The sequence below is a fragment of the Vicugna pacos genome, chromosome 13 (genome assembly GCF_048564905.1).
Source record: "Vicugna pacos chromosome 13, VicPac4, whole genome shotgun sequence".
Taxonomy (NCBI): domain Eukaryota; kingdom Metazoa; phylum Chordata; class Mammalia; order Artiodactyla; family Camelidae; genus Vicugna; species Vicugna pacos.
The window spans coordinates 27,549,358-27,566,700 of NC_132999.1; the positions used below are offsets into that span (position 1 = coordinate 27,549,358).

General features: G+C 55.4%; 1 protein-coding gene across 1 annotated transcript in view; it reads right to left on the minus strand.

Annotated features, from left to right (window-relative positions):
- Nucleotides 1-1,812: 1,812 nt before the first annotated feature.
- PCSK9 (proprotein convertase subtilisin/kexin type 9) overlaps nt 1,813-17,343 on the minus strand; it is an 18,463-nt gene continuing 2,932 nt past the window's right edge. The window contains 12 exon segments of the mRNA XM_006200581.4: nt 1,813-2,028; nt 3,537-3,718; nt 4,166-4,343; nt 5,164-5,312; nt 5,635-5,808; nt 6,343-6,526; nt 7,648-7,844; nt 10,328-10,469; nt 10,690-10,823; nt 14,295-14,418; nt 16,627-16,683; nt 16,685-16,816. Of these exon segments, the coding sequence (XP_006200643.2) occupies nt 1,813-2,028; nt 3,537-3,718; nt 4,166-4,343; nt 5,164-5,312; nt 5,635-5,808; nt 6,343-6,526; nt 7,648-7,844; nt 10,328-10,469; nt 10,690-10,823; nt 14,295-14,418; nt 16,627-16,683; nt 16,685-16,816 (1,869 nt within the window).

Below are 17,343 nucleotides of genomic sequence, written 5' to 3' on the forward strand. Positions count from 1 at the left end.
AAGACGCCGACCTTCTCCCAGGTCAGGCATAGGTACTCATCAAGTACTGGGACTCAAAATCCAAATTTGCCTCAAAGACTCGATTCACTTAACCATCCCTCAGACTTTTACCAAGTGCCTCGTATAAGCAAGGCCTCATCCTAGACAGTCAGATTCAGGCCAGAGTCATGACAAAGTTGTTTTTATTTTAAAAAGTCACCATATAGTAAAAATGCTACAAAATCCAGAATAAATATCTTCAAGTTACAAAAGCAAAACAGAAGTCTTGAAAAAATGCTTACTGTAAAAAGACAACAGAGCACTGTAGACAAACAGACCAAAAAGATAAATGCATGCTTGTTTGCTTGCGGTGGGGGTGGGGAAGCTCAAGGAGGGACCAAAGGTCACTTGATGTGCCTTTCACCCAGTGCTCTGTCCAGTGATCACAGTGCTACCTCAGGTTTCTGTTCCCCTTCTGAGCCTCTGTTAACTACAAAGATGGGGTGCCCAACCTTGTGCAGTAAAAAGAGGCTTGGCTTTAGAGCCAAATCTGGGTTTATACCCTGGTACCACCTCACTTCCTCGTGGTGCAAACTTGGGGGCACTTACCACCCCCATTTCTGGTTACCAGTTTCTTCCTGAAGTGGGGATGGCAATGTATATACTACGCAGGGTAGGTGCAAGGAGGCCTGGGCAAGAGGGTGGCCGGCCCACGTGGCCCTCCATTGCAAACCGAAGTCAGCCCTGGGATGATGCCCTGCTGCAGGCTGATGCTGGATGAACCTCAAAGCCTGGACCAGAGCAAGGTGAGGGCAGCTGGGAGAAACAAAGGCACAGCCCTGTGATCACCTGGGACACGTCTGGGTGGATCTGTCATCCCGCTGCTGGTGACTCAAGGGGTGGGTACAAGAGCTAGGAATTTTATCAGCAAAAGCTGTCTTCAGGATGTGAGTCCTAATGGCAGGACTAGGCGGGCCCTTGGAGATCACCAAACTGATCTCTCTAGAGAAAGAGCAAGACTTGAACTGGGGAGTCTTGGCAGCTGACCCTGGGCTCCGGCTTCTGGCCTCAGTGTCCTCATCTATCCAATGAGTACAATAGGCCCTGCCTTTGCCCCAGTGCTGCTCCGAAACCCGGTGGAATGTGGGTGGAGTTGCCCTTTAGCCATTTTTAAAAGGGCCAAATCTGGGGAAGCATCACCACCACCCCCTACCCCCTGTCAGGGCCACCCTGCATCCCCAGAGGCATGGAAAACTCATCTCCATAATCAGGGAGCCCAACCGGGCCTCCCCAGAGTGGGCAGGAGGTGAGGGGCCATCTCCACCTTTCACATCCTCCGACCAACATTTGGCCTCTGCCAGCCGTCAAGTGCTTCCTTGCCTCTCCATGGGAGGGTTACCACCTCCTTCATGGAGGCCTGAGGACTGACTGCCTGGCTGACATGTAGCAAGAACTCAACAAAAGCTAATTCTGCCCACAGCACTGGCAACTTGGGAGCAGCTGGCAGGGAGCTGAGCATAGCCAGACCCTTGTTGATGGACATATGGACACAGCCCCGCAGTGAAGGAGGGGCTGCCGGCGCCTGCGGCCCTGCTCATTCAACCTTCCACTCAGCTCGGGTCTGGGGAGGGGTGACTCGGGCCAAGAGATGGGGTTCTCCCAGGCAGGGAGCCAGTGTACCCCAAGTGCCAGCACCAGAGCTCCAGGGGAAAGAGGTACCTCTGTCCCCCAGGGCCCAGGCTGAGGAGGGCTGAGAAAGGAGGGAAAAGGAAGCACTTCAAAGCTCAGCCAAGGCCTGGGACCCCAGCCACGCAGGCATCCTGGGCGGGGCTGTCACTGGGACGCCGGGGAGGCCAGCTCCCCTGACCGGCTCCTGCAGCAGATGGCAACGGCCACGGCGGCCTCCTCACCCGTCCTGCCTCGCACACCCACGTCCCGGCCCCTCACCACACACGTGTTGTCCACTGCATAGGCCCCCAGGGTGTGGGAGGCCCCAGGGTGGGCCCCACAGCCGGTCAGCGTCCAGCCCTCCTCGCAGGCCACGGTGACCTGCCAGGGCCCAGGGACAAAAAAAAGCACATGTAAGGCACGGCACGGCACGCTGTGAGCCAGGCCCGCATAAATGCCTTATCTTCCCCGACACTTGACCTCTCACAGCCCTCCCCGTCCCAGTCAGGGGCGATGCCATTCGTCTGAGAGCAAAGCAAAACCCTTGGATGCCACCTCCACTACTCCCCCAACATCTGGGCCATCAGATGTGCAGCCCCTCCTTCAGATTCCAGCATCCTCTACACTCCCGCCCTGACTGAGCCCCCACCACCCAGGCCTGGAGAGTCACGGGCTGTCAACCCGTCTACAGCGGGCCCCCCTGCTTCCGCCTTGTCCCCTGCAGTCTTCCTGACACAGCGACCAGAATGAACCTGCTCATACCCAGGTCAGATAGCCCACTCCTCTCCCCACACCCAGGCTCAGAACCCTGTGTGGTTCCCAGCTCACTCCAGTAAAAACCCAATCCTTCCTGTGGCCCTCAGGCCCCACCTAAACCCTGTCTCTGGTTCCCCCTCCCACTCGGGTCCCACCTCACCAGCCCTCTGGCTCTTCCTTTTGCTCTCCAAGCACACTCCCACCTCAGGGCCTTTGCCCTGGCTACCCCCTCTGCCTGGAACACTCTTCCCTGTGATGTCCCCCACCTTCTCAAGGAGGCCTGTCCTGAAGGACCCTCCCATTCCCTTCCCTGCTTTACTTTCCTCTATAGCATGTTTTAATTACTCTATAGTTACTTATTTGTTTGCTGTCCTTCTCCCCCATTAGACTGGACGCGCCAGGAGAGAAAGCTAGTCGGGTTTGTATCCCCACCGCCTGGAACATTGCCTGGGATGCCACAGGCCTCAACATTTGCTGAGCAAGTGGACCTGGAACAGCCCTTGCCCTCCAGAAATGCAGCATGCAGACCACAATCAGCACAGACTCGCACTCTTAAAAACCTCTTCCAGTTCATTTAAAAACGAACTCTGCAGGGCTTCCTTTGAAGAAGCTCCCTGTGGCTTTTAAAAGGAGAGTTACAGAGAAGCCGCAGGTTGCACTTGGCACTGGTGGTTTCTGAGGGCTGGCTCCCGCCCTCTCTGCACACCCTCCCTTGCCTCTCTGGCCCCGCTAGCTGCTCCTCAGCTCAGGTGTTCCCTCCTCTTGGTCACGGCTGAGTCATCCTCCCAGCAGATGTGTTGAGTGGATGAATCAGTGAATGCATGTGGGCTGATCTTCCTTATGCAACATTTGTCATATTCTCTGCAAGGGACGGGCAGGGTGCCCCGGAGAGCAACCTCTCTAAGCTAGACAAAAGCAAAACCTGGCCCAGCCACAGAGGAACACACATGCTCACGCTGTCCACACAGCTGCAAAAGCTGCCAACAGCGACCAGCTCACAAACCGCCCCCCAGATCTGTGAGGGTGTGGTGGGCACACAAATGCTGACACAGAAAAGCAGCACAGGACGGACACAGGCCACCGCTCGGGGTGTCAGGCTCTCGTCCCGGTCCCCAGCCCTGCACGCCTCTCACCTTCTCCGCAGGGCCCGGGATCCCGTGCTCCCTGAATTTGCACTCCAGACCTGGCGAGTGGCAGCAGGAGGCGTGGACACTGGCCTCCGCGTGGCCCACACACTGATCAGCCTGACCTCGAGGCCTCAGCGCAGGCGGCCCATGGGTGCCAAAGTCCTCCACTTCCCAGTGGGAGCTGCAGCCTGGGGCAAAGGAGGGCCAGCTCAGACACCTGGATGCTGTGGGACCGCCTGTCTGTCCTCCCCACCCCATCAGACTCCATCTCTTTTGGGTCTGGGGCTGGAGCTGGGAAACCCAAAAATAAGTCAGGGCAGGAACGAGACACTGGCCTGAGCCTAAACTGCCCCTCACACACTGTCAGAAAGTGCCCTGGATGCTCCAGGCCTGGTGCCCTAGGGCTTACTCATTCCATGGCAACCCATTGAGGCAGGAACTACCGTCATCCTTCTTAGGGAGGAAGAAGCTGAGACTGAGACCAATGAGGTGCCCACCCAGGGTCACAGGGATGGAAGGGTAGCACAGGCCTTCGCACCAGGCAGTCGGGCCCCAGCATGGGACCAGTCAGGTGGGAGCAGGTGCACCAGGAGACAAGGAAGCCTCTTCACCCCAGGATGGGCCCAGCCTCCTACCTGTGAGGACGTGGCCCTGCTGGTGGCAGTGGGCTTGGGTCAACACACCGGCCCGGGCTGGCGGAGCTGTGTGGACTCTGCAGTTGGCGTGGGGCAGCAGGCAGCATCTGGCAACGGCATAGACACCCTCACCCCCAAACGCGTTGTGGGCCAGGCAGACATGCCTGCCCCCTCGGGCCTGAAAGCCAAAGACAGAAACAGGAACGTGCTTTAGAAAGGGCTTTGAAACACAGAATGAGGGGGCTGAAAGGGACAGGCTCAAGCACCTGGTCCCAGCCCCTCATACCATCTCCACTGTCCCTGCCAGGAGCCTGCCCCTCTGAGGACCAGGACCTCACTCCTGCAAACTGCTCTGCAGATGGGCAGCTGTGTGTAATAAAGTTCTTCTGGGCACTAAGCATGACCATAAAATGCAGATACAGGGAAACCTAAGACCCCGAGCAAGGCCCCCGCCTCCTCAGCCCTGACCCACTCTCGGCCGCGCCCACATGCCCTCACTTGCAGGATCAAGTGCACGATCACACACACTCCCAGACACCGTCTCCCAGGCAGAAATGTCTGCCCACCCCGTCCTCCTGGCCGAGGCACTGTCCTTCCACCAAAACGCCCTGGCCAGATGGCATCTCTGTAAGGCTCTGTGGCCTTAATATCAAGTCCCCTCTTCTGCTGGTTTGAGAAGATTTCTCAACTGCCGGAACCATGGAACATCTGAGCGAAAGAGCCCTGGAGACCAGTGAGTCCAGAGGCAGCGAGTCCCTGACCCATGCCCAGCCCTCCTGCTCCCCAGACGGTCGGTCGCTGGAATCCATCTAGCTACCGTCCTGTAGTCTCCCAGAAAAACTTGGTGTGGCTCCCTGCAGCAGCACCCCAGCCATGTGACTGAGATGTGCTTTAACTTGCAGGCGAGCACTGGAGCTCAGCAGAGGAAGGGGCTCAGGCGGATCTGGACCTGGAAGTGAGAACCCCACATCAGGTTCCGACGGGGGCGTGCAGGTCACCTCAATGCGCTCGCCCCGCCGCCTCCCGCTCCTGGAGAAGCTGGAGCAGCCCAGAAGCTCCTCGGGGGCGGTGCAGCGGGCCTCGGCAGTGGCCATCCGCGTGGGTCCTGAGTGTGCCGACCACACGGTCCTGCAGAACAGCGTCCCACCTGCAACAATGCCCGGGGCTGAGGAGGGGCGCTGGGGAGGGGAGCCTCCGTCAGGGCTCTGCTCACAGGGGACGCCAGATCTCTGGCTCCTGGTCGGGGAGAGCGGCCTTAAAGAACATGATCAATTTTTCCATCAAAACATCATGAAAGCCCTACCAAGCCCTTTCTGAGCCTGTTCTATGCATCTCCCCCCATCTCTAGGAACCTCTGGTATAATTCTCCCTCCACAGATGAGGATGGACAAGGCTACCCAGGTCACACAGACCTCCTGAGACCCCCCAGGCTCCAGTCTGGATTCTGTCCACCTTGCCGCCCTGCTGACCTGCTTTATAGGTTCTGGGGGGCAGTGTGGCCACCAGGTTGGGGGTCAGCACCCGCTGGTCTTCAGGAAACCAGGCCTCGTTGATGACGTCTTTGGCAGAGAAACGGATCAGTCTCTGCCTCAGCTCAGCCAGGGTGAGCTCCGGTTCGGCAGTCAGCATCATGGCCACAATGCCTGGTGGTGGGGTGGGCAGTGAGAGATAGTGGTAACCTGGCCCTCTTTCCGGTTCTGGGACTCCTCTCCTGGTATACACGCTTGCACACACACACACACACACACATGCACAGAGACACACCAGGCTGTTCCTCAGAAATTAAACCACCTGCAACCCCAGGTTAAAAGATAGCCAAAGAGTAAGACTATCTTACATCCTGCTCCCATACCTCTGAGCCTTGACTATTGCTGTTTTTTTGCCAGGTGAACTCCTATTCATCCACCAAACCCCAAATGAAATGCTAGGAAGCTTTCCCTGACCTTTAAGCTGGGTGGCTACCTCCTCTGGGCTCCCTTCCACATAGCCCTGGCTACTCTGTTTGTTCACCTGCCTCACCCATCAGACTGAGAGTCTTTGAGGGCATCATCAGTCTGATTCATCTTTAGTCCCCCGTGTCCAACACAGAGCCTGGCACATGGGGTCCTGGTGCAGATCCTGGCTCCCAAAGGGGTGGTTAGAATCACGGTGGCTGAGGTGGTGGGGCAGCAACTCACCAGCCACATGGGCGGCAGCCTGTGACGTCCCACTCTGTGACGTGAAGCAGGTGCTGCAGTCACTGGAGGCACCAATGATGTCGTCCCCTGGGGCAAAGAGGTCCACACAGCGGCCAAAGTTGGTCCCCAGGACCCCCAGGGTCACTGGCTGGTCTTGGGCATTGGTGGCCCCAACAGTAATGACCTGGAGAGGTGAGGGGTGGGTGGCAAGGGAAGAGACTATAGGAACAGACTGAGACCTTGCCAGCCAGGCTGACTACCTCCTACACACCTGTTTGGGTCCCATTCAAATACCCCCCTGAGGGAAATCTGACTCCCCAGGCAGAGCCCTGGCCCGCCCAGCCCTGGTGAGGCCCTCTGTCCCTACCACTGGCCAAGACCCATTCCTGAAGCCCCTGAGGCGCTTACATTCTAGTGGGGGACCCAGACAGTAAACAAACAGTAAACCATACAGTGCATGAGACGATTATAAGTGCTGTGGAGAAAAACAGAGCCAGCAAGGTGGGGAGGACATGCTGGATTTTGCCTGCTTTATGCAATTTTAAATCCACCAGTCAGGGAAGGTGACCCAGCACTGTCAGGCTCACATCTGTGCCCCCACAAGTCCCCTGCCCCCAGCATCCCCCCAGACTGTGAAGTCATTGAAGTGGGATGAGATTCCTTCCCCTTGGTACCCCCAGTGCTCAAAGCACCCAACACCCAGTAGGTGCCCTCGCATGTTGGTCAGAGGAATAGACGGGCATGGGCCCCACTGAGTCAGCCCCTCGGGGTCAGAGTCATCTTCTCTGTGCTCACGTAGCCCCCCTGCCTGGGATGCACCTGGACCCTCAACCCAGGCCTCAGGGAAACTCTGAGTGGGAGGGGAATAGTGGGGAGGAAGGCCCTGGGGGTACCAGGCAGGAGAGTGATGTGGGCAGAGCCCCTGGGCCCTTACAGGGTGGTCTGGGGGAGGGAGAAGAGGGAGGCCAGGAGAAAGCTGAGGGAGCTGTGTTGTCAACCCAGGGGAGAGTAGATAGGGGCCAGGCGGAGGTGATGGGCATGGGGAGAAGGGGCCGGAGGATTCAGGAGACATTCAGAGGGAGAGGGGCCAGGGCGTGAGGGCGGGGCTGCTTTGCGGGGAAGGGAGAGAGTTGAGGATGGTGCTGTTTACAGAAGAGAATGCTGGAAGTTCAAGCCCTTTCCCTGTCCAGGCTCAGCCCTGGGAGTCTCTGACACCTCCCTGCAAAGCCAGGCTAGTTCAGGAGTGCACCCCATGAAGTCCACAGGGGCCCACCTGCCACCTTCCCGCACTCCTGGAGCACCCACCTCGGGAGCCGAGGCTGGGGAGTAGAGGCAAGCGTCGTCCCGGAAGTTGCCGGCTGCGGCCACCAGCACTGCCCCCATCCTCGCCAGGTGCTGGCAGGCGGCGTTCAGGGCCCGACTGTACCCGCCCACCAGCGGCAGCAGCACCACCAACCGCCCCCCAGGCTGGGCCAGCTGGCTTTTCTGAATAAACTCCAAGCCTGAGAGACAAAGCCAAGGTCACCTCTGAGGAGATATGCTTTCCTTCCCTAGCCCTACCCTCGAGGCCCCTATGAGAGTTAATTTCACATGTCGACTTGTTTAGGCTACGGTGCCCAGGTGTTTGCTCAGACATGGGTTTAAATGCTGCCCTGAAAGTACTTTATAGATGTGATTAACTTTTGCAGCAATAGATTTTCAGTGAAGCAGATTACCCTCTATAATGGGGGTGGGCCTCATCCAATCAGTTGAAGGCCTTAAGAAAAAAAAGATGGAGGTCCCCCGAGAAAGAATTCTGCATCTAGACTGCCTTCAGACTCAAGACCATGACATCAAATCAAATCCTGCCAGATTCCCAGCCTCCCAGCCTGCCCTGCAGATTTCAGTCCACCCCAAAATACGTAAGCCAATTCCTTAGGATAAATATCCCACTATGTGGGTGTATGTATGTATTTGTAGATATAAATGTAAACATAGACACACATCCTATTGGTTCTGCATCTCTGGACAACCCTGACTAATACACATGGGAAGCACATTAACCACGGCAGCAATGATAAAACCAGGCCGCTCTTAACGCACCAGGCTCCTTCTAAGCGCCTCAATATAGGAACTTACATGATCCTCACAATAACCTTACTATTATTTTCCCTTTCCAGGAAACTGAGGCGCCAAGAGGATATGTAAGGTCCTCAGAGGAACAGGAAGCCCCCTTTGTGCTGCCTCTGACTGCCACCATCCTCCGAGGCCAGTGTAGACACCCCATCAACAAACTCCAGGGAGTCCTGACCTCCACTCACAGCCATGTGCCCCACCACCATGTGTGAAAAGGAACACTGCTGCTCTGACTGCTGCAATGATCAAAAGACCCCATGCCCTGGAGCTGGGGGCACTGGGCCGGGGCTGGGCGCTGGGAACGTGATAACCCTGCCCCCTCGGGGTGTCATTCCCTGACCCCGGCTGTACTCTTCTGCCGCAGAGCCGTGTGCAGCCTGGGAGCTCACAGGCCCAGCGGAGACCTGGGTTCTAACACCATGTCCGGCTCCTGCTCTGTCAGATGCGGGTGTGGCCTGCTGACCTCTCAAAACCTTCTGGATCTGGGATGTCCCCAGGGCTGCAGCAGAGGTGGGAGTTGGGGTCCTAGGAGACAGCTGCCCCTCACACCAGGAGGGGGCAGAGCAGAACTGGGATGGGGGGGAAAGAATAACCACAATGACAGCTGCCATTTATAAGCACCTGCTGTATGTATATTTCTGTGCTGGGACTTGACACACTTTAGCTCTGTCGTCTGCTTACAGAGGAAACTGGCGGTGACCATAAAGTAAAAGCTACTGCTGTTGAGACCCTGCTCTGCACCAGGTAATGTGCTAGGGGCTTTTCCAAAAGTGGGGACCTCGTCCACCCCAGGGCACCAGGCCTGTGGAAGGCCCTTCATGGTACGAGCGGGTCTCCCCTCCTCTGCCCACTGAGCTTTGGGAACTGGCCTGTTGAGCTGAGGTCAGTCGATAAAGGGGTGGGACAGGCATGAGGGATCACCTGATGGGGCAGGGGATTATTGATTCTTGCCTTGAAAACTGGATATCAAAACCTGTTCTCTAAACAGGAAAGAATAGGGGCAGAGCTCACTCACCAAGCATGAGGCAGGTGCCACCAGCCCTTCCCAACCCTTCAACAGGCCTGTGGCTGCCTCTGCCAGCTTAGAAGCCAGTGTCTGACATGGGGGTCTGCAGGCTTGCTGTGGAGGTCAAACTCAGAGCTGGTACCTTCCCCAGTGGGGTCACTGGCTCTAGCTGTGTGACCCTAGGAAAGTCACCGCCCCTCTCTGGGCTGGTTTTATCAACTGTTTAACAAGATCATAGTACCAGCCTCAGGGTATGGAGTGCAAAGTCCTTTGCTCAAGGTCTAGCCACAGGAAGGACTCAGTAAGTGAGATCTTCCACCCTCTTCTCTGTCCATAGACCTCCCCCCAGGGTCCTTGCTCTCAGCTGGACCTCACCAGAGGCAACCAGATAGAGAAACCTGCAAGAGTCTGGAAAAAGTCCCCTGCCAGTTCCCCCATCAAGTCTACCTGACCAGGGTGACCTGCAGGGCCCAGTCAGTCATGCAAGGTAGTGAGTCCCCTAGTGTTAGAGATAAGCAAACAGAAGATGGAGAAGGTTTGCTTAGATCACCTCAAGGGCCCAAGCAAATCTAAAATAACATCACAAAAGACAACAAATTTAAAGGCTTTGGAAAGGGGAGCAGTGTGAAACTGTAGAAAGACCAGGGGTCGAAGCCGGGCTGAGCCCTGCCCCTCTCTGGGCCTCGTTTCTTCATCTGCACTTGTGCCCCCAGGGACCCCGCCCTCTCTGACACTCTGGGACTCTGCCTCTGGGGCAGAGGCTGCCTTGACCCCCTAGGTCAGGAGTCAGTTCTCTCTGGGCTGAAGCTCTGTCCCATGCCAGGTCTGGATGCAGAGACTGGGGCATCCGAAGTCATCGCTCACCTGTGAGGGTGCTGCTCACTGTGCCCTTCCCTTGGCAGTTGAGTACACGTAAGCTGCGCAGGCTGGCGCCCTTGGCCACACCCGCATCCCGGCCACTGACCACCCCCGCCAGGTGGGTGCCATGGCTGTCACACTTGTTTGCCTGCTCAACAAACACAAGGCCCAAGTGAGAAAGCCCACCCACCCCAAAATATATCAGCGAGTGGCTGGACAGATGCCCCCACCCACACCTGATGTCAGGGTCGGGGCAGCGGCCGCAGGGTGGAGGGCAGCAGGAGTGCAGCTGTGATACTCCAGGGGTGGGGTCACTCTAGGTGGGGCGAGAGGGTCGGGGCCGCCCTCCCGCTTGAGGGAGGGCTCACCTGTCTGTGGAAGCGTGTCCCATCCTCCTCGGGCACATTCTCGAAGTCAGTGACTGTGACCCTGCCCTCAAGTTCCCGGTGGCCACTTTGGATGCTGGTGTCTAGGAGATACACCTCCACCAGGCCGCTTCCATCTTTCCAAGGGGAGATTTGTTCAAGTGGAAGGAATAACCTTAAGGTTAATATAACCGTTAACACATATAAACTATTTACCACATCCCAGGCTCTGCTCTGCTCCAAGCACCTTACATACATTAAGTCAAAAAAATCTTCTCAAGGTACATACTATTATATTTTTATTGCCCAGACAAGGAAACTGAGGCACAGAAAGGATAAGTAACTGCACAAGGTCACACAGCTGGTGATGGTGAACCCAGCAAGAGAACCATAATATTAATCTGACTCCATAATATGAATATGAAATAATAATACGAATATTCAAAGCTAATAAATACAATGGGAAAAAATAAGCCAAGCCCCTCTTTATACTTTTCACAGCCCAAGCCCGAGAAGGAGACAGAACAGGGTTTGGAGGATAAAAGGAGACTAACGGGGCCATCTGGCCATCTGAGTGTCCAGCTCATTTCGCAGAGAGGAGACTGAGGATTGGGGAGGATGCATGGATCTGGCCTCTGGGCTCCACGCCCAGGCTTTCTCCACTCCGCGAGGTGCCAGGATGGCTCACAGTGATGGGTTCTAACTGACACGTGTTACAACCCAGAGAAAACAGCGGGGTTGGAAATTCACCAAGCGCCTGCCACCTACACTTCATCATTTCTAATTGGGTCAGTTCAGGTTCTCCAGGAAGGATGCACCAACATGGGATGAGACCAGCAGGGGACTTCTCGGTGACATGCCTACCCAGGACAGAGGTGGAGGGAGCAAGACGAAGCAGGGAGAGCCCGCAGGGGCAACTCATGTGGGCGGAGAGGCAGGAAGAGGGTCAGGTAGGCCGAGCCCCAGACCGCAGCACTGCTCTCAGAATCCTCAGAGATCCAACCTCGCAGCCCCTGTGCAAGGTGGGACTACTGTCATCCCATGTCGCAGAGGGGAAAGGGACCTCAAGAGCAGTTATCACTCAGGGGCAAAGGGACCTGGGAGTGGCCTCATCCAGCCTCTGGTCTGGGACAGAAGGCTCTGTGACCTCAGGCAGGTGGGCGCCCAGTGCATCTCTCTGGAGCGGGGAGCTCTCTCCTTCCCACGAAGCAGCCCCTGCCACACCCGAGAAGCTCGGACGGTAGCCAAGTTCTCCCTCCATCTCTGCCCAGGAGGCCCCTGCCCATGACCTTCTTGGCCCCTCCTCACAGGCCACTCTCCTTCCTGCCTCAGGGCCTTTGCTTGGACACCCTCCCCTCGGAATGGCTAATGGTCCTCACTGCAGGTCTTGGCTTGAATGTCACTTCCCCTAGGAAGCCTTTCATGAACCCTCAGCCATCGGCCGGGTCCAAACTGCTTCGGAGCTCCTACCCCATCAAGACTAACTGGTCTCATGCAGCTGTTTAAGCAATGGATGAACCTTCTTTGTGCACCAGAAGCTCTGTGGGGGCAGAGACCAAGTCCATCTTGTTTGTCTTTGTGTCCCCAGCACCTGGCATAGTGTCTGGAGCATGGTGGCTGCTTGAGAATTTATTGTGGGACTGAAGGAGAGACGGGAAAAGGGGAGAAGGACACACCCTCACTCTATACCAGCCACGGATGGATGCAAGCCGCAGCAAGAAGGGCATTTAACCCTCAGCACGGCCCCTGAGGTAGAAACTATCATTACCTCCCTTTTGCAGAGAAACCTGAGGCTCAGAGACGGTCAGTGACTTATCCAAGGTCACACAGCTTGAGATTGCTGAAGTCCGGGTTTGAGGGCAGGAGTTGGCTCCTGAGCCAGGGTTTGTCACCCCTGTGCCAGGTGGCCTCTCTGTGAAGGAAGGGTCTGCTCCGGGCTTGGCGAGCTGACTCTCCACTTGTCTGCATGGTGCCCACTCTGCCCTACCCCAACCCAATAGCTCCCAGGGATCTCATCCAGCCTTCTGTGATCCCAGATGGACTCCACACTCCTGCCTTCCATCCCCACCACCTCCCAGCACCACTGGGAACAAGAGACGAGTAAGGCAATCCCTGGGCATCCCAATGCCAGAGAAAATGGTCCCATATCTGCTTCTGGCCTGGGGAAGCACCCAGCCTTTCAGTTCCCAAAGCATTTGCCCATCCCTCACCTCACTAGAGCCTCAACACACCCTATGAGGAGGGCCAGACGGGGTTCTCTGTGCCCATTTTGCATATGAGAAGGGAAGGCTCAGAGAAGGAAGTAGCTTCCCAAGACTCCACGTGAACCACTAAGGGATGGAGGCTGAACTGGTCCCCAGGCTTGGCTGAGTCCTAGCATATCATTGCATCGTCTTTCCACTGAGCTCCAGACCTCATCCCGTGGGCTCCTCAGGCTCAACAGGGTCCAACTAGCACCCTGATCTTCTCTCCCCAAACCAGGTGCCCTTCCTGTCGTCCCCAGCTCCATAAACCCACCTCCACCCACCTACAAGGCCCTGCCGGAACCCAGGCCACTATCCTTGGTCTCTCCTCCCCCTCCTCCTTGCCCTAGCCAGGCCACCCCAGGCAGAGGGAAGAGTGAGAGGAGAGGCCTGGAGGGGACACACAGCATGGCCCCGGCAGGGAGCCCCAGGAAGCCCAGCAATGCTGCAGGAAGGCTGAGCAGCGTAAGGCAGGAGACCAGAGACCAGGTCGGGGCAGAGCGGACAGGGCTTGTCTGTTCTGTTAAGGGGTCCCATCCTGTCCTCAGGGCTCTGGGAGTCACCAAGACCTGTGGGCCTTAGGGAGTGTCAAGGTCAGATTTACCCTGTCGCCATGCAAGTGATGCCTGCTGGGCCATTCCAAAGGAGAGAAGAGGCAAACAAGAACTTCAAGAAAGTGGGAGAAGAGCTCATTTAAGAAAAGACTACTGATCATCATACCAAGTGAAGTAAGCCAGAAAGAGAAAGAAAAATCCATGCTATCACTTAAATGTGGAATCTAAAAAAAAAAAGACACAAATGAACTTATTTAAAAAACAGAAACAGACTCACAGACATAGAAAACAAACTTGTGGTTCCCGGGGCTGGAAGGAGGTTGGAGGGATAAATTGGGAGATCGGCATTTGCAGATACAAACTGCTATATGTAAAATAGATAAACAGCAAGGTCCTACTGTGTAGCACGGGGAACTGTATTCAATAGCTTGTAATAACCTATAGTGAAAAAGAATATGAAAAGGAATATATGTATGTATGTGTATGACTGAAACATTATGCTTTGCACCAGAAATTGACACAACACTGTGAACTGACTATACTTCAATTAAAAAATAAAAATTAAAAAAGAAAAGAGCATTGCTTGATGATGGAAAGGAGGGAGGGGGAAAAAAAAAGACTCCTGCATTGTACAGGTAGTAGGAAGGCAGAGGTGGGAGCTGGAGTGGGGGAGGGAATGAGACAGAAAAGGTGGGGTCATTGGAGTGTGCTGAGCTCTAAAGCCCCTGAGTGGCATGGACCATCCCTGTGGAGGAGAGAGCTGTATGTGGACTCAGTTGGGATGAAGAGGAGCAGGATGCAGGGGGCTTACTGGGGGCGTGGTGTTCATCCACCTGGGGCTGCACAGGGAGAATCCGCTCCAGGTTCCACGGGATGCTCTGGGCAAAGACAAAGGAGTCCTCCTCGATGTACTGGACGTGGGGCAACCTCAGGGCCTGCAGAAGCCAGAGAGGATGGGGGCTCTGCTTCAGAAGCCATTTGGCGAACAGCAAACACAGCTAAGCCCTTACCCAACATGATCAAGCCTGTCCCGAGTCACATACCGGCACCCTCCCTGCCCCCATCCTGGAGCTGGGCTTCCTCACTCCTCACTCAGGCTGGGGAGCCCAATACCAACTGGCACAGAGAATGCCTTGATAGGCCATCTGGTGAGCCAGGCAGTGCCCAGGCTCCGGGCAGTTTGGACCTGGACTCCATGCCCAAATCATGTTGCCGGCACTGGCCATTCTGTTTCCCCAGATCCATTCCTGCCCTTCTCCGTCCTGTGCAGTGGAGGCTGACCCTGCAGACTGTGGCACCCAGGCCTCATTGCAGCGACTTCCAGCTGGGCTCAGCCAGAGGGAGTCCCAGTAGGAGTCTGGGGGATGAGGGTGTCTTCTCCACTCCCAGCCTGTTTTGGCATAAGGTTCCTGCAATGGCCACAAGCTTTGGTGACCACGGCCCCCTTGGGGCAGCCCCTTCTCTACCACACCCCGCCATGGCACCAGCTCCCACCTGGCAGAGGTGACACTTTTCCCTCTCACATCAATTCATCACAGCAACTCATCTCTGGGTGCCTTAGTATCCCTGTGGGCTTCCGTAACCTGTGCACACCTCTGTGAGTTGTTGTGCTTAGCATCTGCTTAAATACTTGATGATCTCATTTAGTCCTTAAATGACCATTCCTATTTTTAGACCCAACTTACATATAGGGGAGAAACTGGGAGGTGAAGGAATTTGCCTACAGTTAGACAAACTAGGGAGAAGCTGAGCTGGGATGTGAAGCCAGGCTGGCATGGTGCCAAAGCCCAGCTCTTGAAGGCAAATGTCTGTGACCTGCTGTCAGCAGCGTCTCTTCTCTGAGAAGCTGCCCAGCCTTTGGGGCTCACACCTGCCCTCTGGCTCTGTGGGTACCTGATTCCTCCCCCGCCACTGCACTGGGGATACCATTCCCCAGTTAACTGCACTGCCCATCACTCCTCAGTGTCCCCTTCTGAACTGTGAGCTCAAGGGAAAGGGCTGGGTCTGGTTCATCCTTGTGTCTGTAGCACACAGTAGGTGCTGATTAAATATGTGGTGAGCAGACTGATGAAAGCATTACCTTGAGGTTTCCCCTATTAGATGAAGGGATTGGACACTGTCCGATCCATGTCATTGTCCCCACAGGACTTAACACCCAGTAGTTGTTCAGCCACTGTATACTGAGCTGAATTAAACAATGCAGTGGTTGTGCAGTGGAGCGAGGAGCCCTGGGCCCAATTCTGGCCCTGCCAGTTCTATGCTGTGTGACCTCAGGCAAGACCCTGTCCCAATCTGGGTTTCAATGTCTAAAGGAGGCTGTGATACACCCCAGGCACATGGAAAACCAGTGTGAAAATGGGAACCATGTGTCCTCATCAAGTTAGGAGGACGGGGGGTGGGGGTAGGTTGGAGAGAAGGGGACAGAGGCTAAAACAAGCAAGACATTTTTTTTAAAGATGCATTTGCAGGATTCTCCTCTGCCTTTAAATTAAGGCCACAAATCTTACATCCATCACTCGCTTCAAGTGGAGCCCCCTTCTCTTCAGCAGGGAGACTTGCCAAGAAAGGATTTGCATTTAAAGCACTAGGACCAGGATGAGGAGAAGGGAGGCCAGCTGTTCTCAACTACCCATGCTTGCAAGGCTCCTCACCAGAGACGTGACATCACGGCCAGGCTGGAGGGAGAAGAGCCTCCCTGACCTACAGGAGAAACCTTCTGAATAGCATCAGCTTCAAAGGAATTTTGGATCCTTGAGACAGGCTTTTATAAAATGACTCAGGCCCCACTAATGTCACGGGGGCCTTGTCCTATAGGGTTTCCACAGGCAGCAAGTTCATCAGCATGAAGACAGCTAGCAGACACACCACTGGGTTTGAAGCCAGCTCTGCCCCTAGCTGTCTGTGTGGTCCCTTCTGAACCTTGGTCTCCTCATCTTCCAAGTGAAGATGGAAGTACTGCTGAGATCTGGCCAAGCATACAGGGCATTCTGTACTGAAGGCCAGGAGCCACTGTGCTGGGCTCTCAGTAAGTGCTTAATGAATGTTTGCTGCCTCCTGATTGTCAGCACACCAAGGACTGTCCCCCACACGTATGTGGTGGGCCAGCCCTGGCAGGAAGTACCCTGACCAGAGAGGGAGCTCACCAGCTCCAGTAGGTCACCGCTCATCTTCACCAGGAAGCCAGGGAGGAGGTCATGGAAGGACGTGCAGGATCCTGGTGAGGTAGCCGCGGCGGGCAGCCCGGGCCTGCAGGCGGCGGGCAGTGTGCTCGGTCTGCGAGCGGTGGGTCTCCTTCAGCACCACCATGTAGGTGCCTGGCAACCTCCAGGCGTCCTGGCCCCAAGCAAGGAGTGACATGATGACATTAAAAAAAGAATAGTAATGTTATGTGTGCCTCGCCCACCTCTGTTTACAAGTTAGAATTACCAACAAAAGAAACTCCATCGAGTATAGAGGTATAAACAGAAGTTACCAGATTAGGACCCCTAACACCACACAGAGGCCAACTACTAGTATTAATTTATACACACTTTCAAACTTGGCAGTCAGGCAAAAAAATGGAACTGCCACAGTCAACAAGAGGTTCTCCTCTGCACCTGCACCTGGTTGGTCTGTGGGCCTAATCGAGGCCTGGACACCCCTTGGAGGCCCTGCCAGAAGTCCACCTCCTCCCGGAGGCCTTCCTAGTTACACCCTTCTCCCCCATGCCCCAATTAGAAACAATCACTTTCTTTAAAAAAGAAAGAAAAGAAAAGAAAAAAGAAAAAGAAAAGAAAGAAAGAGAGGGAGAAAGGAAGGGAGGAGGGAGGGAGAAAGAAAGAAAGAAAGAAAGAAAGAAAGAAAGAAAGAAAAGAAAGAAG